Below are 26331 nucleotides of genomic sequence, written 5' to 3'. Positions count from 1 at the left end.
TAGCAAAAAATAAATATGTATTTGGTTCTAACATGAGGGGGCGCTACGAGACAGACATCAGAACCAGATTGTTAATAGACTGCAGAATACGTCATTTATTGTTAAGAATGGACAGAGGCCCTAGGTCAACAAACATAAAAAAAAAAGGAAAAGGAACAAAGTGAGGTATAAAGATTGAGGCAGTGGTCTCTTAAATTTTATTTGAATCAATAACTTATTTCTAAGAGGCAGCAACAGGAAGAAATAAGCATGATATTGAAATTAGGATGAAATAAAATGGTTAAAAAATAAAAAAAACAGGAGATAAAAATGTCCTTCCTGCAAACTAATAATGATCTCCACTGAACGTCAGCCAGGAAATTGAAACCCACTGTTAGCTTATGATGTGTTAAGCAATTATGTAGATTTATTCACCCAACCTCATGTTCACTCCCCAATTCTGATCTCTATATAGCTTACATAAATCATGAAATATAGAAAGGTCATACATGAGACCACAATGATAAACAACATTCAAATCCACACTGGTGTTAATTTGATTTGTAATTTGCGTTAAACCATATTCAGTAGAATTGCACCCCAGGGCATTAAGCACCTTGAAAAGTGCTCAGTGCTGGTTCTGATTTTATTCAATGCTAATAAGTAAACAATTGAACGAATCTGGCTAAGTGCCAAACATTTTTTTGACAATTACTATATCCAGAAGACATATTTTACTTTAACACGTTTTATTCCTCTAAATGCAGGAAAGATTCCTCAGAATAAACACAACTGTGACTATAAAAAGGAGGAACATTTAGTGATATGAAGTACCATCTGCTTAGCCTCTAGAGATTCAGACAAAGGAAAGGTAGTTCCGAAGCCATGTTTAAGCACACAATATGAGTTTAGGTATTTGCGATAAGATTTTTCAATTGAAAATGTAATGAAGAGCAGCATTTGTATAATAGGAAACGAAACAGTGATTGTATGATACCAAATGTGAGATAAGACCAGGGTACGGCACTTGAACAATTGCCTGACCACGTAAGTGCAGTGATATCCAAAATACCACTCTTTAGTGGTAAAGTATTTGTGAGATACTCCTTCTCAGAGCAATAGGACTTTAAATACTGCACCAATTGCCATGGCAACAACAAAGTCATGGATATATGCTATATAAAGCTGATTGTATATAAAGTTTAATACTGAACACTGGACAAGAAAATAATATATGTGTATGCAATATATGCAATGTGTATGTTTCATTAAGTGCAAAACATTGTGCCTTAACAATCGCTTTTCCAAGAATGAAAGCTGGATCAATGCCTACGCATAGTTGATAGTATTAAAATGTTAATGTTCGTATGATTAGAATGATGCCGTGTGCTTGGAATGTAATATTTTTGCAGTTGTACTCAGTAGAAAGAAACCTTGGGTAATGATGTCTCCTATTCATGACTACTGAAGTGCAACACATAAAAGGTTTTTTTATTGCTAAGCAAAGGAACACAACTGCAATTCAAAAGGCCAATCTTAGGATCATTATCAGCGCATTTACCAGACAGAAGTAATACTTACTAATTGTAAGACTGCAATCATAAAAACTGTGGCCCGGGAAGCACTGACATCCCCATTCGGTACAATGTCCATTCCCATTACAGAAATTGGGACACTTCAATGCAGTGATGACCTCTTCTGGAGTTCCTGTGAAACCCCCTAAAATGTGGGTCTGCCTCGTCCTGTTTTCCAAAACCCGTCTCTCACACTCATTTTCCAGAAATGGCGTCATGCCTTCCTCCCAAGCAAGGTCATCTTTTAGCTGCAGGTCTAAAATGCACATATCAATGGCCTCATCTAATCGTCTTCCTAAGAGATCCTTACAAACAACGCCAATTGTGGAATTACCAAGGACCTGCTGGCAGATTTCTAAGGCTTTAACTGATGTTAGGCCACTGGGGGTAGGCCATAAGGGTTGAACCGTGGGTCTGCGCTCTGACAAATGGTCTCCAGGAAAGAAATACGTAAAGCTCTCAAGATCCGTTTGACTCAAACTTTGGAATGTGAATACTGGCAAATACTCATAATAGCTTTGCCTCCTCTGCCTGCTGAATGTTTCATTTAGTTGATTATCATTGATTGTTGATGGTTGTTCAAAGTCTTTATCCATGTACCCTTGAGCCAGCTTGACCTCAGAAGAAATTTCCTTTCCATTATTTCTCCTTTGGCTTAAAACTGCATTTTCATTGTTTTGACTTCCATTGACCTTTGCATGGATTACATGTTTCTTAGAAGTCGGCAATGCTTCACGCTTCTCAATATTGTGCTCTTGTTTATGGTTATAAATGTACTCCGAGGTAACATCAACAAAGGGAAAGACTGAAGTGTAATCCACATTATCATGAGAGAAGCAGGATGATAAAGGTGAACGGTCAGATAAACCATGTGGTCTTTTCACCGAATGGAGAGACATGCTATATTCCTTCTGACATCTGCAGAATGTATTTTTCCTCTCTCCTTCCACAGCTTGTGGTGTCATGTCAAATAAGCTCTCCCCAGGTGGTATCCTGACAAAAATAAATAAGACATAGGGTATACAAAGTCAGCAACTGCATTAACCATTTCTAATTAGCTAGATGATGATAATTATAATTGTAATGGCTAAATCATGTTTTTTTGGTGTACCATTATAAAGACTTCTCCAAAAGTTTACATGGGCAAAAGAAAAAAGAAATTGAACACTTGAAAATTAACAAATTTGCATTGGAAAGGTCTCCTTTACTGAATTATTAATCAAGACCATACTAATATTTTTTTTGTAATTTACAGAGTAAACAATGTAAACTATTTTTAAAATACATATATATATTTTCTTCTTTTGCTCGATTGAATTAGCACTCTGCTAGTTTCATGTGACATAGCCACACTTCCTCAAGGTTTTTTCTCATTAGGATAAACAGCTGTTAACATGTATGAATATGGCCCTTGGCCTCAATTTTTTCAACGTATTTCTAGCTCAGACCTGGAGACACGCCTCTGGGGGTCAGGAAACAGTAGGTGACCAACAGCTAACCCCTGGCTATCATCGTGTATCTGTGAGATTTAACAATTTGTGCTTTTACTATGTACCCACGGCACGTTTGATTAAATATGACAATTAATTACCTCCATTCCTCAATGAAATCCTCAGGGTCGTTATTTCTATGTGAACTTGCTAATATACTGCCTTCCGTGTTATGGAAGTCGTTCTGACTGTTTCTGTCAAAGATACCACACAGACCTCGTGTGCTGTTGAAGTCAACACTAGGTGCCCTCACAGACAGACTCATCCCCCAGTCACTCACATCTGCTCGGACAAAGGCGCCAGAGGGGAACATGATCTAAACAGAATTATAATCAATTAAATATGCACTTTAGCAACACATAAAAAGATTGTTGATAATCTTGATAATATTGCTATGCCATCATGTTACAGCAACCTGTGCCCCCTTACATTTTTGGTTTGAAAAGGTCACATTATTTTGTTCATGTCTCCAAGCCTAGACTGTAATTGGCAGAATAAATAAATAAATAAACTATTAATCTTACATATCTCATTATACTGAAGCTTCTGAGAGCTACTTAAAAAAAATGCCTGCAGCCATGGCTGAATAATATGCCAGCTAGTATCCCTGGCCAATAGGCTCTGTTAATAAGATTTATTTTTCCTCAATAAGTTTTGCGATGATGCAAATCAATGTATCAAACAAACTTTCAGTATTTTTCAAAAGCAATATCAATTCAATCTTCAGACTATTTACAATACTTGATTTGGTTATTGTATACATTTTTTATGTATTTTTCTCAAAGAGATTTCTTTAAAAATACTCACCAGATACAAGTAACCAGGGCACATTCTATAACATAAATGTAATGCATAACTTCTTTTGAATAAACTATCTTATATTGTATCTTTAATAGATATTTCAAGTTATTTACCTATCTGGCATTTGGTTTTAATCTATCCTTACAAAACAGTATTATTTCTGATAAGTACATACAGTTACTTTCTTCCCGTGATGGGCCTCCAGGATCTTGATTTGATCGGATACCGCTGGTCCAATACTCTTCACTGACAAGTGAGGTCTAGTCTCTTGTAGCTGACCGTTGCACATATCAAACACAATGATGTCATTGCCTTCCCTTGCTACCACTCCACAGTTGCAAGATACGGCATAATGACGGCTCCCACAGTCCCACTGGCGCGTCTGAACTTCAAACTCACGGGTAAGACTTCTGTACAGTAGAAATGTTCCTGTCTTGTAGTTATCATAACGTCTGCAAAGAAAAATAAAAGTGTTTTAAAGACTTTGCATGATTAAAACTTCCAAGTATCCAACAGTTGAATAGCCCCAAATCAAATTCAATGTGAACACATTCTGCCAGTGTAAAACAAAACTGATGAGATGACTTAGGATAGAATCATTCAGCAAGGTACAGATTTCACATAACAATAATCTGGGATGAATACTGCAATATTTAACTTAAATTATGACATTATTATATACTTTCAGCTTTCATTTAGCACATCTCAAAAGTTAGAAATATTCTTCTACATATTATTCCAATATCCAAAGGTAATGTGACATTTTTTTAGACGAGAGTGCTCTAAATTGCAGATGAGCACATGTCACATACTGGATGAGAACCACGCACACTCCATGTGTGGGCAGCATATTTCTCTACATGTTCCTCATTAGGTGAGTATGCATGAACCATTTCCAACATGCATTTGAGACAGTTCAAGCTTGTCATGTTTGAATGCATTTTATAATTTTGGTCTTGTCAGTTTGGAAGACAATCATAAATTGACACCAGTGGAATGAAAAAGGGCTGTAGGAAATTCAACTTCCAGATGGCTGCCTCATTGGGTTGGGAGAAGATTACACTGCCACCACATAACCGTGACAATACAGCACAGATAATACCTGCGGACAGGCACCACCAGAGTTGCCATCCCAAGAGAGATCAACCATCTATGTCAAGTGCACAATCAGACTACTGCCTGCACATCTGAAGTGAGTCACTGTTGATCAGCATTATTTGGGTGAGTAACTGCAAGGAATTTCAGCCATGTCTGATACCATGCAGGATCCCCACACAGGGTGCAATATTACAGCTGGTGTGAAGCCTTGACAGGGGTGTGGCAGTATGTGTAGATTAGGTGAAAAACAATGATGGCGTAGCATTCATTACACGGGAAAACTGCACCGGAGGTCAGATCAGCAGGAGTAATTTGCCTTGATTAAACAGAATAAAAAGTAAAGTGAAGAAAAATTGAGCCCGCCATCAAAACTCAATTTATAAGGTGTATATAAGTGCTGGGTATGATCTTCCTGAAACAATTCTAAATGGTGTCTTATGATGAAGCATTAAATTAAGGCACATTATCAGTTTGCTGCAAAAGTTATCTGAGAAAAATGCCTGAAGACCAAAGCCACAGAGGTATTATAATTAATAGAGCTGCAGTGTTAAAAAATGTAAATACATTTTAGCACAACTGGAAGAGAGGTGTTATTTTTAAATTGGGAATTGCATCATCCTTTTGTTTTTGCATATTACTTTATCAGACGGCCTGTTGCGGACCCAGGGTCAGGTGTTATAATGCAGAGAACACGTATTACCAGATAGACAGTTCTCAAAAATCTTAAAAAACCTATCTTAAAAAAAAAAAATAGATAAACAGAATGATCATAACAAACCTATCTCTTCCCAAGAGAAAACAAAAACTCCTGAGAGCAGGACAATCAGAGCTACCCAGGTTAATTGGGAACAATGCACTCAAAGGCAGAGCTCTATACTGACCACCTCCTTGGAGGAACCCAACCCCGCCAACTGACCCCCTAGCAGTTCTCACACTCCCTCTTTATCCCCCAAGGTCTAGAACTCCTCCCCCAGAACAGACCATTAATACAATATAAATATATCTAAAAGTATAAACACAAATACAGTACATTACACCCTCCCGTGATATAAATAAATAATACTAGTTATAATATCTAATACCATAAAGAAAATAAACCAACATTAGTACAAAGGAAATAAAGCAAAACATTATTGCACACACCCCTTTCCTACAACCACCTGAACCCTTCCCTTGTGGCAAGAGAATTAAGAGTGGCTACCTTAATACAATACATATGGTAATGGCCAAGCCTATATTGCACTTCTCCATCATGGAAAAGAAACCACTTTACCCTTCACCAACATGGCCACCCACACATCAACCCCAACCCCAACTTTCCCTCTTCAACAGGTAAGTTCATAAGTGATTTATTAATACCAACCATGCCCCTTTTTTATACATCAAATTACTACCATTAATAACATGTTTAAAAGGTGTTTTCTTAACTACAAAACACTGAATCGCACTAACCCAGCAATGATTGGTGTGGTTTTATTGGAGATGGGTTCACTCCATCACACGGCCTAATCTATTACCGTATTTCAAGAATATATTGATTAGGGAATGCATTCATTTTAAAAATCTTTACTTACACCATATAAACATATTGGGAACAGACTTAAAGGTCTTTATGCCAGTTTTCCAAGCATATTTAATGTTTCAGGCTTTTTAAATGTGATCTCAACAGGTACACTTCAAAATGTTTTGCAATACAAGCCAGATGTCATCTTTGACTGATTTCCAGCATTCTGATTCCTGCATGCCATTATTAATGCTGAAACCCATGACCCCCTCCCTGCAGTAGTAATATGAAAATTGAGGTTAAGGGTTTTGACTTCTGTTGGCTAGCTATGGTTAAACTGCAGTATTATGTCAGGGTAATATGTTAAAAAATATGTTAAAATTAAAATATATAGTATGTGTGCCGTTAAATGCATATTGCATTGCTACATTGTATTCTTAATTAAAAATACGTATCTGCCTACATTAAAAAAATACTTGTCATTTATGGAGTTTATTCAGGGCTAACATTATTATTATTATTATCTTTATTTCCTTTTTATTGTCACATCGCCAACAGCATTCAGAGTACTGGAGAACGGTGTCAGTGATGTAATGTTCTTTGCCCTGAAGGCAAGTTGAAAAATGTTTGGAGAGACACACATTTGTATATAAATAATCCAAACCGAGAACGCTGAAAATCTCAAAACTACACAAGGAAACAGAATCTTAAATCTTCCGCCATACTTTAAAGACCCTATTTAATCTTTACTGCAAAAAGAGCCCACGAGACCTTTAAGTTAATCTACAGAAAAGCTGAAAGAAACATTCAACCAATGAACAATCAAAAAAAGTGACCATTTTTCTATTTGTACAGAAAGGATCCCCATGAGGATACTTTGAAGACTCCCTGAAGCTTCCTTGGAGGGAGACACATCAGGCAGATATAAAATAAACAAATAAACTGAGAAGCTTGGCCTCATAGAGGATTTAACCTGTGAAAAACACACTGGATGTCTATCATTCTACACTGCTTTTGAATTATTTGAGTAAACTGCAAATGTTTTAAAATAGTTCAGTAGTACAATACACTGAAGTCTTCATTTGTAGTATAGCAAATTGGTTAGAGGACAGCATAATTAGTCAGGGAGGATGTGGGGGATATATAAATAAAAACAAAATAAATACTGGTGACAGTAATTACAAAGTCTAGGCCAAGCACTAAATCATATAACACTAATGTTACCTGCCATCAAATGTAATGATATGGGGATCAGTTAAAGAGTAGCAATTTCCAGTCGGAATGTCCTGGACCATCACCTGTGAAGTGGAAAAACACAGCTTACCGTATCTGTCATGATTAAAGGGCAGCCTATGGTGAGTAAAAGGCTTTAATGTTTTCACAAAATACAGATGTGATCTACTTACTCGTGGTGGCACACACATTTGAGACAAAACATATTAAATGACACAGACTTGGGTATCCTTTTTAATCTGTTTGAAGAGAGTCGTGTTTCATCGGTAAGGATAAGGCTACAAGTAAAATAATGGGACTGATTAATCACAGGGTGACAGCACTACTTGTACAATTGAAATAAGTGATAGGAATACATTGGTAGAAGTGGTGTAAATGAGAATTTAAGCAGAGCTAAATGGCTGTAACACAGGACTAGCCACATTTTCTATTACTTATTTGTTATGTTACAAATAAATGTGTTAAAAACCTATATAATGACATGAGGACAAATCGTGACGATGACCTGGCTACACTGTATACTTTTTGTCTTTCAAATAGATACAATTATAGTACATGTTAGAAAAGAATAAGAGCTATAGCACCACAAATGTATCAATATGTGGAATCCACAACAATAATAGCTATTAACAATGTTTAGTAATTTGACCTTCAATGGGGTTGGCGTGTAGCTTTTCCAAAGGGGTGTGCTGTCTTTGCCAGGCAGTACTCTGATGTGACTCGCCCGGTTCCCATCGCGGGTGAAGTCTGTCACAGCCGTCAGCAACAGGGAGGCCCTGGCACAGCTGTCTGCCTTACATGGTGTCTGCTCCAGATGCACCTGGCATGCTGAGAGAGCTATGTTTGGGGCTTCAAGGCCTAGGCTGTCTAAAACATCAACAGCACAGACCGTGTTAATAGACATAAAACAGCTGTAGGCAACTTATCTATTAGAAGTCCAAATTCTAACCTTGATGGCTTAACACAGGAAACCCAGATAATTATTTTGCAGTTCACTTGGCAACTGGATGAATATGTCTCCGCTCATAATAACGAGACTTGTGTTAGCACCGAGCATCGGCATAAACATGATTCTGTCAAAATGATAAATGAAAGGCCATGGTTCTCAAAAACATCTAACACTCAATAACAATTGCTGCATAATTAATAAAGCAAAAGAGCAATATTAAGTTAGAATGAACATGGTTGTCTCCTACCACATGTCCTCAGTAAGTTGGGACACATTTATGGTTTAATTATTAATTACAATGTGTTTATTAATTTGAAATGACAATAGTCTATGAGCAAATTAAGATAATTTAATACTTTGGGAATAAGTACTTTTCAGTTTTCGTTAGTTTTCCCTCTCTTGTTAAGTATAATACCCAATATAAATGCACCTTCATGCTTGACCTCACAAAGACTATCACATTATGGAAATTCGTACCTGAATCATCAGCACTCAGCTGAAGCGTTACTGTGCAGCTCGGTTTCTGTTCACTGTCATGGCAAGGAATGGGGACAGTGCTGTGAATTGTCAAGGTGTGCTCTGTACTGTCCTCTGCAATGTGAAAAGTCTCTGGAACAAACTGGGACAACAAAGACATTAACACTGTGTGTGCATTAAGGGGAAAAAACACCCAAATTGTTGCACATTTAAATTGTCATAATGAATATAATTTGATTCTACAGGTGTAGCAGAATATGTGAGTGAAAGCCAATACCAATAGAATATATCAAGCAGGAATGTAGGGTCCCATGAAGTAGTGAGCGATGCATATTTTTAAAGCTATTCCTTATATTCACAAAATTGATAATAATAATAATAATAATAATAATAATAATAATAATACATTGCACAAGCAAAATAATCTCTAAAATAATATTCGATTTACTTTAAAACTAAAATGAATATACCTTAATCCCAGCAAAAAAAGCATCACTGTCCCTAGGCATAGACTGTGTATTACTGGAGTTCCTTAAAAAGCTGGAGACACTACAGGAAATCTGAAAACAAAAACAAACATTTACAGGCACATTAGGTATACTCAAAAACACAATTACGACAGCAGAAATCAAGTGAATCCTGCCATAGAGGGAAATGCAGCTTCAAAGCAAATTAAAAGGATTTTTTTTCTTGTTTTCCCAGAAACACTTCCATTCAGGGAAAACTTGAATAGCATCACTCACTTACATGGGGCCAAACTCTTTTTCAACAATCTGAAATAGCTGGCGTGTCTCATTGTGCAATTACATTTGAAATATCAGACTGGTTATGTTAAGGGTTATTGGAAGTGCATTTTCTTACAAGTAGATTAAATGCCATACATGTAGGTACTTAAATAAAACAATATCCAGATTAGACTAAGGCCTGGACTAAATTAAAGCTATGATCTGTCCACTAATTGAAAATTACAAATATAATCCTTGATTGCTTGCTTCATTTGGCTTGCAAACATGTTAACACCTATTGTTTAAATATATGGTGAGTTGATTGCGGTTTTTATTTGATATATACATTACCTGAAACTGTTCAAAATATATTAGATATCATATTGATATAGGCTACATGGAAACTTCCAAGTAGTTTTTTGTTTTTATCATTTCGGTGAATTGTATTTTTAGTGACAGATCCTTGTAGAGTTCCCAATAACAACATCCAAATTATTCAGAACAGTGCATATTTGAATAGATGAAGTGTATAACTCACTTTGAAAACAGTTGCTACAGTGCCATTTATCTGAAATGTGATTAAGCACAGGCTACCACTTCTCTCTAAACAAAACACTTCATGCTTGACTGGCTTCACTGACATGTACAGCAATTCATAGATCTTATCCAACCCCAAGAGAAAGCTTGAGTTATAGTTAATAAAGAATTACATGAGCATTGTATGGAAATCTGACACGTACACAATAATCTCCAGAATTATGCGTGTCTACATAAATAATAATGCTTATCATATTCATATTTTCATAATGCAGTTATTAATTGTTTTACAAAACAGGAGAGCAGTGACAATGAGATCCTTTTGAGTCTGGCTGTAATCAGGTATACTGATGCTGAAATAATCCTTTTCTGCTGATCCGTTAGATTCTATTCTTAGGAAAAACAAGTTCAGCTTCGTTGTTGTCTAATTCACCCAATGAGACCAAAATCAATTATGTTTTATCAAAATAAATGTGGATGTCAGATGTATTTGAAAAAAATACATTGATAGTTGCATAGTTGGCATGGAAGACATTTACAATTGTCTCCTAGTTTTTGACTGCCAGAGTCAACAGAAAAATAACCATATTCACTGTGTTCAAAGTGACCGCTAGCTTACAAATGAATAATAATGATTTACCTGAAACCTTGCATCTGTCACTGGCAAACAAATTTAATTGAAATGGATATATCTTATTTAGAAAAGATTAACTCCCATCATTCTTTGCTTTCTTCCTAGAACTGACATAGGACCAGCGAACCATTTTTGCATCCAGACTAAAATGTCAACAATCACATGTTTCTGTAGAGACAACATAGCCAGAGGAACATGACGTTTTGAATAATACTTTCACCAAGACATCTAACTTTAGGCAGTATAGATTTTGTAAAATCTATATTACCATGTTGAAGATGCTTTGACAAACATGCATGCTTTGGACTCTTAGCGCTTTAAGATCATGGGAATAAAGTGTATTTGTATACCCAGTGTTTATGTCAGTTTTCCTTTAGGGTACTTAGCTTTGACCCCGTATGTCACCATTATTCTTTTCATGTTGATTTTGTTTTTTTTCCTTACTCCTTCATTTAGTATAAATGTAGACGGGTGTCTCTTGGACGTCAATAAGAATTATGGTAAAACTACACTTTGCTTCATTCCCTCTGAATGTTTCACCTGGTTTGGAAAAATCTGAAAAATATTACCGTGTCCCCCAGTTTAAAATGAACTCCATCCATCTCCACGAAAAGGAACGTCTGCAAGGTCATATCTCTTCTTATCTCCTCCTTCACGGTTTTAGACAAGTGCCGTGACCAGACCACGAGGTAGGCCAAGGGCATATTGGATGGCACACTTTTGAAGGTACATTTCAGATGGACATCATTGCCTACTAGCTCTGGGGTGATGATTGGCTTTGTTGAAATGGCTGAAAGCCTTTCTAAAATGTATAATGTTTGGAAAATTATTACATTTTTAAAACCACACCAAATTCAATTTTGCACATTTTAAACAAAGAACTCTGATGATTAAATTAATATCTTTGACTGTTAGTATTTTTTGTAATATAGACAAGCTTTTTCAATATGACCATTGTACAATGCATCTAAAAGAAAAAGAAAAAAGTGTATTTCATATACTGTTATCTAAAGAAAACAATCTTCTTTGAAATTAGAATTGTGATACATAAGCAAGTCTTTTTCCCCAGCTATTTTGTAATTTAGTAAACATTTACTTGAATTATGCAGAACATAAACACCCATCACAAACTTCATTAGAGTAGTAAGTGAAGTTAATTCAAATAAATTCTAATAAATATGTTGTTTTAACATTGTTTTACCTTGACACACACCATTAACTTCCACTTCACCTGCTGGGCAAACTTTAGGCTTTAATTCTGTTACCACTAAAAACAAGGCGACACAAATTAGACAAAAATTACTTCTTTGCTAGTGCTGAAAATACATCACCTTGTATATGTGCTAAACAGGAAGAGATAAATTACTTCCATTGTCCCTTGGTGATTGTATCCTTATCTGTAATAAAACCAATTGTCAAAAAACTTTGGATTCAAGACTCAAGACGGTGGTTTTCTGCATCGATGCTTAGAACACCCAAAGTCTAAACTCAAGATAAAAAAGAAAATAACTAAATATCAGAATACACTTTATTATACTGTAGCATGAAAGTATAAATATTGCATTAATAAAGCTGACTTAATCAATGCATCATTATTAGATTATGCAATGCCGATCATGAATCATCTATTTACTCAATTATTATATGACCTACTTTCATCAAAAGATGTCAGGTTGAATATAAAAGTATATTAGGTACCCAAATTATCCAAGGTTTAGTAATTTAAATTTTAAAAGTCAAATAAAGCAAATTATTAATTCAATTAAGGTTTCTGTTCATTAATTGTGTGTGCAGTTGGATCAAAAACCAGCAGGACACTGGGTCCCCAGGACCAAGACTGGGAACCACTGTTTTACATAATAACTCTTGTTACAAGTTATAAGCTATTAAAATCACATAGTTTAATATAAATGAACACAATCTCAATAATAATAATACTAATACTACTACTACTACTACTACTACCACTACTACTAGTACTACTACTACTACTACTACTACTACTACTACTACTACTAATAATAATAATAATAATAATAATAATAATAATAAATATTCATGATTATAATAATGTATTGACATTTTAGCACAGATATTGTTGTTACAAAAAACCCATACATTTAGATAAGTATTTATTTTTTTACTTATGAGGTGCAATGGTAGTGAAAACAAACCAAGGTTCAATCTTAACAGTCCTGCTTTAAGGCTTTTAGCATTGTTGCAGCATTATAATTATAGCACCATTAATTTATGGCTGTGAATTAAGTTAATTCTAACTTACTTTAACAGAATGCAAATTCAATTAAAACACTGTAGTTGCATGAATACACAGTTATATTACATTCATTATGAACCTGCCTGTGCATATTCAAGGTGTAATTTCAGATTTAGCATTAGTTTGAGTAATTTAAATACATTGGGCATTTAAATCAAGTTAAGTGTTAAAATCAGGATTACATTTTGGACCGGGCTAATGTTAAGGTTAGAGTCCCTGGTGAATTTAAGCATTCTTTAAGGTTAGGCTTGATTTTTTTATTAACTAAACTGAATGTCAATTTCTATGGACCTAATTTGTAATCTTGTTAGGCTGAGGGTTCAAGCTGACATTTGGCCTTAAAACGCAGTAGGTAAGTCTCTCCATTCAACACTGCAGTGCAGTATCACAGAATACAGGGGCTAAACGGTTTGGTAAATTATTTGTTATCCACATATGAAGTGAGAGATTTCTATGTTTAAAGTAGGAAGGTAAACTATTGACGTGATAAAGAAAGGCACACATACTCAACCATTCAAGTCTTAGTTTAAATCACTTAGGAATTTATTTAACTGAATTACAAATGAGAGATTTATTCTTATAAAATCACTGCTGTACTGAAGCTGAAAATTTGTCCATTTACTTAAGTAAAAAGGTTGTCTATTCCAGGAAGGTTTGACCTGCAATTTCAGATGTGTGTTTTTATTAGGAAATGAACATCATAAAAATGTACGGAGAAAACGAAGAGTTCAGATTCTGCAGGAAACTGATAAGCTCTTCTGTTTTCTCTGTGGAAGCATCTAGTTTTGTAGCATAAGAGCAATATTTTACCCAAGCATTGTTGTTTCCTACTTTCCTACTACTAAGTTAAATAAGAGTTAAATGAATAGGAGGAGATTGCACTCAAATCAAATAAATCACCTGGCTTTTTCAAAAACACAAACTTGTTCCCAATTCTAAGAAGTATTTTTGATACTTATGAACAAAAAGTTAAAGGTTATGTGCATATCATATTTGTAGTTTGAGGTGCATGAATAGTTATAATAGTTCATATTTTCTATGAACACTATTCTACATGACAGGTGCTGCTGCAAATTATTGACATACCATTATACAGTTTTCATATAAATGCCAGTCTTAAACAAAGCCAAATTAGTTTAAACTATTTAATGATCTTCCAAGCTTGTTGGAAATCATTTCCCAATCTTGTACTAACAATAATCATATGGGGACTATAAATCTAGTAATAACAGTCATAGAAAACAAATTTGTTTTGAATATCAATATTGATGGCTTTTGTTACTTTGGTAATTAAATATAATTGCCTATAACATATGGAACATCTTTTTATGGATATCGCTCTGTGTTAATATTATTTTTTTTATGACATTGCAACAAAGTATTTTATTAAAGATTCAATATCAGATCACTTCAGTGAAGATATACAGTCAAGATATTCCATCATACTTAGAACGTATACATATAGTATTCTTCAATAGTATACCTATTGTTCAAATGATAAGGTAACATCTAATGCATAATATGGAAAAATATGATTTGCATACATTATAATAGGATATTACACAGTAGGCCAGAAACTTGTCAACTGTCAATTATCTTATTAGGTTGAAATGTCTCACCTTTTGCACAGTAGCCCATGCATCCCTGGGTGGGCTGTAAATAGTAAACAAAGAATTCCCCACAGTTTCTAACTGAGACTGGTATTCTAAACAAACAGCAGTCCTTCGTGCTTCCTGGGAAAAACTGCCACGTGGCACATGCAGACAGCTGTTTCACTTCCCCTCGGCGAGGTAAAGAATCATCCTTGAGCGAGAGCCACACCGGTGCTTGGGTTCCACACTTATTCATCTGAGGACAGAAGAAACTTTGCTCATGTCAGTGTTTATTGATCAATCCCTTTATTCAACCAGTGGCTATCTACAGGAAATATGAACTGGAAAGTAGTATAATATAGGTGTTGATATAGGTGATACAGGGGAAACATTATGTGATAATATGTGACTGATCGAGAGCTATAGGATATATAAATATCTAGTATCTGTTACCGTTCCTGCATTTCAAATCTCCACTAAAATAAATGTTTATGTGCTTGCTTGTAGTGACACTTTTGAAATATTTGTTAGCATAAGATTACAATTAAATGGTTAAAACTTTTTGACACTGCAATATGATCTATATGCAAAATATTACAGTAGCAAAAATTGCTACTGTATAAACTATTCATTATATATCAAACCACTTAAGTTCACACAGTTCTATTTATGAACTGTTTTTCAGTTTAAAACCACCCAAGTATAGTCACTTTAGAGACTTTAACTCCAACAGTGATCGCATTAAAATGCATTAGTGAATAATTTATTTATAAGCCCGACACCAAATCGTGCACTTCCTAACCTCAAAGTTGCTCCAAACCCATACTCTAAACCTATACATTCTCTAGAGAATTCTCTTTTCTAAAAAAACTATCAAACAAACCACAAGAAAATCTAAACATTAAGCTTTTTCTTCAAGAATAATAAGTAAAAAGTAAAAAGTCATTCTACATCACTAGTACCTTTCTCTATAGTCGTGATATAGATATTTTCCCCAAAGTCAAACTCTCCACCTTCCAGCATAAATAAAACCCTTGATGTTTCACAAATCATTAAATATAATCAAAATGAAGGTAATATGTTTGGAACTTATGACACATTTTTAGATCTGATTAAAATGTACACCATATTTGACATGTATTGTCATGTTGGAGTACTAATGTATCAAGAAAAACTACTTACTACAATTCATTATTCAAGACATAAGAAAACAGATAACAAAACTCATCAGTATGATGAAAATTAAGGATATAATAACACTTCTATAGTCATGCATGACATTTTTCTTTGTTTTCTTTAGTTGTTTCAATCCAAAAAATATATATTTTAAAGCGATATTTTTGAAGCTGTGTTATTTGGAGAATACATACTTAAATAATGAACTGAGAGATACATTTTTACAAGTTACACACTGAAAGACAATTACATCACAAGCTGCAATCAGTTTAACTTAATTAAATTAACTGTGTCGGCAAATTAAACTATGCAAATTGTGTTTTGGCAGAATGTTGAGTTTAAAGTTGTAAAAGGCACTGGCACTAATCCAAAAGCCATTACTTACAACAACCTAGCAGTAATAGGGGGGAAATAAATAAATAAAAGCAAAGTGATGCTCAAGTGATCAGTGGCTTCACAATGCCAGATAGAAACAAAGTCCACTTAATTACATTTTATATGAATCTCAAATGTAAAATGTGTGAATGGGTTGGATTCCACTTACTTCTACACAATTAGTTGGCATCTCGGCTGGCTTTTCGTTGATCATGAAACGGTACCAGCCTGATGTCAGTGAGTGATCACAGATGAGGTCTTGTATCGCCGTATGTTGAAGCTGGACTGAATCAAAATCGGTGCTGCGGTAAGGGTTGTGCAAAACCTGATAGCCACTTGGGTAACACTCTGGAGCTACAGGTACATACAAAAAAAAAAACATGAATAGACAGTGAACATATAAAGTCAATGGTTTATTATAAAAAAGTGTTATAAATAAGTAAACAGATCTACATAGTCCATATAGAAAGAAAACATGATTTCCTTTACATGGGGAGGGTGATTTGCAAACCACACCATAAAAGGAACTCAAAGATGGACATGAATATGGTAGGGTAGCCGTCCTTAATTCCAGCCACAAAAAGGGCATAGAACAGTATGGTCTCATCCTGAAGAAAAGGGAGTCCCTTAACTCAGTGTTCACTGCCAGTCAGAGTCTGGTTATGGCAGTGACCCAAAAGAGTGCTTTTATTAGGAAATACATTGTCACAACTGTTTATTGTGAAGATGGCATTGTAATGACATTGTTTTTCTCAAAGCCACTATGACCACCAGTACGTATTTAGAAATGTTCGACAAATGTGTCAGCCTGGATGAAATATTATGCGTAGGGCTTGCACATCAATCATGAAAATGCACAATGTCACTAAGCAACGAGTGTAAATCAGTGGCTTAAAAAGAACAGCCTTGAATACCTTTCACAGCCGGCTCTGGGGTACATAGAACACCTTTGTGAGAGCCTCGACTGAATTTGGGTAAAAAGCAGTTGCAAGTAATGACTTGTTCTGATGCTTTACATTTATAATGTGTTATATAATGCCAAAATATGTATTTATGTAAATGTATTATTAAGCATCATCACGTTACTTTACAATGTATTATTAATAATGCTTAGCACAACATGGCTTCGAAGACCTTGGCGATGTACCGTGCAATAATTATGAAAATATAATTCAGTACATTTAATAACGTCTCCAAAGACAGCCAAATATTCAGATTAAATATTGAAATATTGTATTTGTTATGTTTCTGTCAAGGTCAAGCATAAAAATCTGTCTCATGATCAATACAATGTTTCTGTTTTTGAGTTACTATATTCAGCGCTTTCACATGCATTTCTAAATTTTGTTTTTCGCAAGACTGGAGGAACTTACAGAGCTGTTAGGTTCACAGAAGTACAATAATTGATTAACTTGGATCCTGATTCATGGAAATCCGTTAATCAAGAAGAACAAATTATTAACAAATGCATATCACTAATTACAATATAACAATATAATTCAGATATTCATTAATCATTCTGTCTTATTTCAGATTTCCCAAACAACCAACTTGTGTATCTAATTCAATGCTTTTATGTGTCTGAAAAGTACAAAGATCAGGAAACAGATTTAATTTAAGCTTTTTAAATAACTATTTTCTTTTGAATAAATCCTTGCATCCAATTCTGGGAAGCTAGGTAAACTAGAGCTCAAGTTTGACTGGTATGTTTCTGTTTTAAAAGAATGCAAATACTTGGGATGTACAGTAAATACTCTCAGATGTGCAAATACCTTTTTCAGGGACAAAGAAAAAAGAATTGGCAATGAAAGTATTATTGATATCAAATTATGAAAAAGTGCATTTGTAATTCCTTCAAAAATAGGTTTTACACTTAACACTATTGTGGCATTAACTACAGACCATCAAGACTTAAACTCTTTTAAAATAAAATGAGTAATATTGAAGTTGACATTATATATATATATATATATATATATATATATATATATATATATATCCACTCACCTAAAGGATTATTAGGAACACCATACTAATACTGTGTTTGACCCCCTTTCGCCTTCAGAACTGCCTTAATTCTACGTGGCATTGATTCAACAAGGTGCTGAAAGCATTCTTTAGAAATGTTGGCCCATATTGATAGGATAGCATCTTGCAGTTGATGGAGATTTGTGGGATGCACATCCAGGGCACGAAGCTCCCGTTCCACCACATCCCAAAGATGCTCTATTGGGTTGAGATCTGGTGACTGTGGGGGCCAGTTTAGTACAGTGAACTCATTGTCATGTTCAAGAAACCAATTTGAAATGATTCGACCTTTGTGACATGGTGCATTATCCTGCTGGAAGTAGCCATCAGAGGATGGGTACACGGTGGTCATAAAGGGATGGACATGGTCAGAAACAATGCTCAGGTAGGCCGTGGCATTTAAACGATGCCCAATTGGCACTAAGGGGCCTAAAGTGTGCCAAGAAAACATCCCCCACACCATTACACCACCACCACCAGCCTGCACAGTGGTAACAAGGCATGATGGATCCATGTTCATGTTCATGTTTACGCCAAATTCTGACTCTACCATCTGAATGTCTCAACAGAAATCGAGACTCATCAGACCAGGCAACATTTTTCCAGTCTTCAACTGTCCAATTTTGGTGAGCTTGTGCAAATTGTAGCCTCTTTTTCCTATTTTAGTGGAGATGAGTGGTACCCGGTGGGGTCTTCTGCTGTTGTAGCCCATCCGCCTCAAGGTTGTACATCTTGTGGCTTCACAAATGCTTTGCTGCATACCTCGGTTGTAACGAGTGGTTATTTCAGTCAAAGTTGCTCTTCTATCAGCTTGAATCAGTCGGCCCATTCTCCTCTGACCTCTAGCATCAACAAGGCATTTTCGCCCACAGGACTGCCGCATACTGGATGTTTTTCCCTTTTCACACCATTCTTTGTAAACCCTAGAATTGGTTGTGCGTGAAAATCCCAGTAACTGAGCAGATTGTAAAATACTCAGACCGGCCCGTCTGGCACCAACAACCATGCCACGCTCAAAATTGCTTAAATCACCTTTCTTTCCCATTCAGACATTCAGTTTGGAGTTCAGGAGATTGTCTTGACCAGGACCACACCCCTAAATGCATTGAAGCAACTGCCATGTGATTTGGTTGGTTAGATAATTGCATTAATGAGAAATTGAACAGGTGTTCCTAATAATCCTTTAGGTGAGTGTATATATATATATATATATATATATATATATATCCCAACTGGATATGTGACAATTTATTAACACTTTGCGTTGCCTAAAGTGAACATTTGAAATATGTGATATTTCAAAGCAAATGAAACTATGACATATATAACATATAACATGTATAGTTTTTATGAATACATTTTGTGTAGGCTTTGACATCATAAAAAAATAATTTCCTTTACATTCAATTAAGGTTAAGCTTAAATATAATAATTTGGAGGGATAAAATCCACTTGTAGCTGACCTCCAGGTAGCTGTACTCATCTACACATGGATAATGAGAAATCATAGATGTGCAAAATGTACAGTACACATAAGGATTTTTCAGAGCTTAATTTGTGCTGGAGTGCTCCGGAACCTCCTGTGACATGAAAAATTCAAAATACGTTTACAAGTAACGGTCAGCAGTACCCAGCCCCCGGCGGTCGACAACTCGGTAGCACCCCCCCCCACCCAGTCACACCACTTGTCACACCTAGTGCTCCGGTTTCTCCAAGACATCTGCTCGCTCAGATATTAAGCTCTGGCACCTCGTCATTTACAAATTAAGCTCTGGGCTTTATAACAAATAAGTGCAGCCAAGACCTTACCTAATATCCATGAGCCACCCTCTGGGTTGTGTAGTTGTACTATATATCTTAGGCATTGCATCTCATTTGTTTTCCTGAATATTTTCAATTCATAGAATCATTTTTCTTTTCTTTTGTCTTTCTTTCTTTCAATACAATCATCGGATGTTTAATATTCCTGGATTATCCCAGAAAAGTATGTAATGATTTTTTTTTTTTTTTTCGGTTTTACATTGAAATTAATCCAAACATTAAATTATAATAAGCAAATTTAAAGATGAAAGAAGTATGCCATAAAAATCCCTGGACTGTCATTAGTTTAGTTCAAACAAAGATGATGATTAAGTCAACCTTCAGAATGAGAACTTTGGAATTAGTTAATGCAGTACACCTTCAGCTAACCCTTTCTTCTCTAAACTGTGCTCAGCAGAGGTCACAAAAGGCAATGATGTATGACTGCCTTCTTAGGAGACTCACTGTTGAAATAAGACCAAAAATAGAAATCAGATTTTTAAGGCTAACCTTTTTACTCCCTTGTCACTTTCGGTGGCAGAACAGCTGCCAAAGCCTTTCTCTCTGTGTCTATAAACTTAACTGGGTCAAATGACTTGAGCTTGCAGTCAGTCTTACTGGTAATTATGACAGTGAACTTGTACTGTCCTCAGTCCAGGGTTATACGTTATGCTCATATATTATTCAACTAGTCTTCTGTTATTCTATTTTTTTTTCAGAAATGAATGTCCATAAAATGAGAATTTTCCATCCTGCAGACAACTGGTTTTGTACACTTACACATACAAACAACACACTAAACTTTATAATGCTGTGTTTGTGTGTGGGAAATTCAACCTCAACAAAGACCTACATCATTTCTAGAGCCCGACTGATACAGGTTTGTTGGGTCCTATACCAATAGTTGGGAAGCAAAATTTCCCGATTACCTATATACCACATATCAAACATTGTAAAAATAAATTAGAATAAGGGAGAATAAAGGAAAAATATGCATGTTCTATACCAGGGGTCTCACCAAACGAATTTCAAAATAAACGCATTTGGAGACTGATATCCTGTCAACATCTTCAGTGAACATTTATTGTTTTTCTTTATATTAATTGCTATTGTGAATTTTGAAAAGTGATTTAATTAACTTTTCAGTAAAAATGTGCATCTATGCCATAGTATACGGTAATCTTAAATCATGACGAAAATAAACAATAATCAAAACCATGGATAATCAAATGCAGTACAGCTTTCAAAAACACTTTCTATTGGTTATGAGGGTTTTAGTAAAACACATGTTTATTGGTTTATGAGCCCTGTTTCTCAGTAGGTGAGTGTTTGTTTCACTGCGGCGCTGCAGTGCATGAGAATCACTGTGAAGTCGTAAGCTTCCTGCGAAAGCTAAAGCACCATAACTATGTTAAACAATAATGGTAAATAATTATAATAACGACTGTAAAACCAAAGAAACATGTATTTATTTATTGTCTTAAGTCCGAGGAAGGTTTTTATGGTAAATTGGAAAAAATATTTAGCCAATAGTTTGAGAACATGTATCGGTGCATTATCGTGGGAATATGTGCTGATATGTGCTGGCATATATCGGCCGATAATATCGGTGCTCCGATATATCTGTTGGGCCCTAATAATTTCAATACAAAGACTGATGTTTACTGTTAACTATGGGTCTTAAAGTTGAAGGCCTATGTATACCTTTAATAACAAACAAATGTCTCACTCTCCAACACAACCACTACAATATAATTTATTATTATTGTACGTGCCATGGAAGGAAAAAACAGTAGGTTAACAAAATACCCCAAATACCCAAATTTTACAAAATTTTGACAATACGACTCATGTTTCATCATGTACAACCACTTAGAGAATGTTTTTGCAGTTACCCAGGAGTATATTGATGTTCATGTTAACTGTCATGAAGGGGAACCACAAAGCAAAACATTGACAATGATGTATGTTTCTTATGAAGGTTATCACTAACAACTGACATGAAAAAAGTATTTCTCCTTTTCAATTCCCCAACCTGAAAATAAGTGATCATAATAAAAGGACATGAGGAGGAAGTCATTGAAGAGGAAACTTAGTCCTTAACTAAATGTTCTGTTCTCCACAGGAAGGCACTTTTGTCTAGTGTCATAAAGTAAGTTGGCCCTCACATATTTCCTAAAAAAATAATTGAAATCAAAAAAGAAAATGAAGACAAAATGAAGAACAACAGGTTGCGATTCAATTTAAAAACCTAAAAAGATTGTCCATGCTCACAACAAAACATATAGAATGTACAATTAATTTTCAAGTAGCTTAAAGCAGAATAAGCAATGGACATTCAGCTACTTTTTCCACTTCAAAAATGCTTTCATAATTAATATTTTAGAAAAAGCATCACCATGTTTGTTGCATGAATTAATAACCAATTTAGACATTGAATTATCTGCTAGAAAGGATTATGAATATAACATGCCTAGATTTCCAACTTCCCATACATATTTATCAGATAAACAAATCTAACCTTTGTTACAATTTCTATTTAACATTTGAACACTTTCCACATCTGTGACATTTGTTCTGTTCTGAAGGGAATAAAGACAGTTTAAAGCTTGTTTTTTCTTTCAACTGAGAAGGCAAGCCCTTGCATTGAGAGTTCACTAGATCCTGCATAGTGTTTCTATGGAACAATATCAAAACTTTAAAAAAATATTCTCCTTTGGACAAGTTGCTAAAACCCCCACTGCAAGTGAACACAGTAAACCAACAAACATGATATCCTTCCAATCGTGTAGGAAACAATAAAGGTTTAAATTCAGCTTAACTTAATTCCTTTTCTTAACAGTACAATACCAGGTGCTAAATGTCCCCACTGTAATGGTAATTTGGGCAAAATGCGTAGCTTTTGGTGTCTTGATTAATGCAAATACAGATATAAATACATATATACATTCATAACAATACAAATACATTCTTAACTCAGTTACCATGGAACAAACCTGTATGCTTTTCCAATTCAAGCTGGTTTATATATAAGTCTTGAATAAAATTGTCTAAAAATTATATGGTTCAATTTACTTTTACAACACTGTAACAAAACTTTGGCCCCTGAATAGATCCCAGCTTATGGTCTAATCATTCCCCGTTTCACATTTCAAGCTTTCATGCTCTCAAACACATTGCCTTTTATTTTATGTTTCTTACTGAATAAATCCCAATTTTCATTCTATACTACAGGTAACACATCACATTATTACATTATACTTCGGCCTATATTGTTTTTAAAGCGACACAGAATTGTAAGCCTACTATCTAATTTATTAAATGCTATTTGTGTTAATAAAGAGTTTAATCTCTGGAACATTATTCTTCATAGCTAGACCTCAGTTAGAGATGAAAATGCCACCTTCTCAAAATTCTCTGTCAAAAATATAATATTTTCGTCTTTAATACTAAAAAAAAAACTAAAAAAAACACAATGCTAGTTAGATGAAAGCAAAAAAAAAAAAACTTATGTTAAACAATTAATGTATTGAGACTAATACACTAATCTTGTAATTATACCCAATTTAAAAGCATAAATGTTCTGACAATGTTTTATTGAAGCAGACTCATGAAGCACTGACTCTTTCTGCGTGCCAATACAGATGAAAATGTCATGTTTCAGGAAGCACAAATGCAATAAGCCTTCCCTTAATTGCATAATTTCAAGGTCATTACCATGTAATTATGAGCCTGGAGTTGTCTACAGTGTTTGACCAATGAAGTACAACGATGAAAGTTACTTAAGTAAGTTTAATTCACCTTAAAGACGTTTAATGCTTCGCTTCTTCAATGAAGGCAATTACAGCGTATTTACTGTCTACTTGGATGAAAGTGTTATAGTGTGTTTCCAGAAACTGTTGTAAAACTAATTTATTTTAATGAATAAATATTCTTACCAAACACAGTTAGATGGATTGAAATGTAAGAGACATAAAACCAAATTGTTAAAGATGTTCTAACCATCTGTAATGCAAGTATTTCACACATAACAACATTCTATTTACAAATACATGTTTTAAATTAAATTTGAAAAGTTTTATCTTCCAATTACTTATATTCCCCACATGCAATATGGGTTCTGCATCAATCCTATTGGTGTGACCAAGAGCTGAACAGATTAACCCCCTTTGGGTGCAGGAGGACAGTGCGAACTTGAATTAATATCTCATTGTGAGACAATATTGGAAGGCTAACTATTGTGTGCAATTTTCTGTGTGGTTTTAGGTTTTAGTGATATGAACTAACACATGCAGGTTGCATCCACAACAGTCAGAGAATAAAGGCTTTTAATTGTATTGACTTATCTATCCAAACAATCTGTCTCCAGAACAAAGCACTGCAGATTGCACAGTTGAGCAAGATAACTATTTGTAATCTCGCAACTAAAGACAAAGAAGAAAACCCCAGCAGCCAGATACAATATATTCAGCTACCCTGAATTTAGGAACAGACATTATTTGTCTTTTATATTGGTCACATAGAAATTACATTAACAATATTATTATCTCATATTTTGATTGATTTATGTTACCTTTAGTTCAACAATGTAACAGATAACGTGTTAAAGCAGAAGCAAACAATTGGATTTACTCATAATTCATTGATAAAACATGCATCTTGTGATTTCATTAAGCTTGATCAAGATTCCCAGGGTTAATAATCTGATTGCTTTGAAACAAATACCAGAGATACATAAAACAGATGAACAAAACTAATCGTTCAGCTACCTGAGATGCCATTTGAAAATCTCCCATCAGCACCAAAATAACACTAGGACTAAAGTTACATTTTTTAAATGACTAGTTAAGTATGTTATATTAATATAAGCCTTGCTAACTGATTTTGACCCGTCTTTTAATCAATAAAAGTATTTGGTTTACTGACCTATGTATTAAATGACTAGAATGTAGCAAGAAAATAGAAATATATAAACATGTATTTTCAAATCTTGATTTTTGTGCAATATATATATATATATATATATATATATATATATTATTATTATTATTATTATTATTATTATTATTATTATTAAATGCATTAGCCAATAGGGTGTTGTAATTGATTTCTGTTACTTCAAACTGCTTTGTAAAGATAGTTTACAAATCCAAAAACAAACCAGATGTAAAAGTATGCAACAATGCTTTCAGTTCTTCCCCCTTGTTACATTATTCATTTTATCTTTTCCTGGCAGCCTGAGATATTATGTTGAAATTTTGGCAAGCTCTGTTTTAAATTTTCAATGGGAATTGTACAGACTTAGGTCTGTATTGCTGTGAGTAGCTATTTTTTAAAACCCCAGCCACACTGCTTTAAATAAACACAAACAAATGGAAACCAAAAAGGACACTTCCTTGAAAATGTAGATTATTCCATGCCACATATTGCAAGTTTTTATCAATGAACATATTCAACATTTCATACATTGTATCAACAATACTAGCAGAGCCAGGTCTCCTGAAATATACCCTCTGATACATTTTGATGCACCTTTAAATACATTTTTCACATGTTTGCCTTTGGGAGAAATATTTGAAGTGCAAATTTTAGGCTGGGTGAAATATCACTCATGAGATACAGGTCAACACAGTTTTGCTCTGTTTGGACCCCCACCTAACTTGTCCGTTGTCATACCTCCCTCCTTGGTTGACAGAGAATGGTGTTTTTGGTGTCATTTTAAAAAACTTGTACAGGGTTATTGTGTTCTTCTAAAAACACAATGTTATGTTTAAATAATAGTGTGATTTGGAGACTTTGTGTGATTAAGTAAGCTTAGATTTCTCAGCTTTTGATATATTATAGCCTGGATCACTGCAATACAGGTAAGTTTCATATTGCTAAGGGTTGATGCACAGTACGGTGCTGAAAGAAGGGTTTCTGGTGAATCTGGTTAATGAAATTATGAAGTAAATAAAAACAAATTTCCACAGTTATTGATTTCAGTGGGACTGAGGTCTCCATTTCAGCCACAAGCTGAGTACTGAATGGTGGATGTCATAATGGTCACAGGCCAAGGTCAAATCCTAACACCCTCACAATCCA

The 26331-nt window shown here is 34.7% G+C and overlaps 1 protein-coding gene across 2 annotated transcripts in view; it reads right to left on the bottom strand.

Moving 5' to 3' along the window:
* Positions 1–26331, bottom strand: part of LOC136711438 (von Willebrand factor D and EGF domain-containing protein) — a 63334-nt gene that overhangs the window by 35793 nt on the left and 1210 nt on the right. For both annotated transcript variants that reach the window (XM_066687716.1, XM_066687717.1), the window contains exons 2-12: positions 16589–16773; positions 14896–15124; positions 12203–12268; positions 11571–11803; positions 9576–9665; positions 9106–9247; positions 8329–8546; positions 7671–7744; positions 4020–4296; positions 3145–3359; positions 1561–2546 (exon numbers count right to left, since the gene is read on the bottom strand). In XM_066687716.1, coding sequence (XP_066543813.1) covers positions 1561–2546; positions 3145–3359; positions 4020–4296; positions 7671–7744; positions 8329–8546; positions 9106–9247; positions 9576–9665; positions 11571–11803; positions 12203–12268; positions 14896–15124; positions 16589–16773 — 2715 coding nt within the window. The remainder of the gene's footprint in view (positions 1–1560; positions 2547–3144; positions 3360–4019; positions 4297–7670; positions 7745–8328; positions 8547–9105; positions 9248–9575; positions 9666–11570; positions 11804–12202; positions 12269–14895; positions 15125–16588; positions 16774–26331) is intronic.

The sequence above is a fragment of the Amia ocellicauda genome, chromosome 16, assembly GCF_036373705.1.
Source record: "Amia ocellicauda isolate fAmiCal2 chromosome 16, fAmiCal2.hap1, whole genome shotgun sequence".
In the NCBI taxonomy this organism is placed as follows: Eukaryota; Metazoa; Chordata; class Actinopteri; order Amiiformes; family Amiidae; genus Amia; species Amia ocellicauda.
Note: the sequence above shows the minus strand (reverse complement) of the source record. Positions and strands in the feature narration are given on the sequence as shown.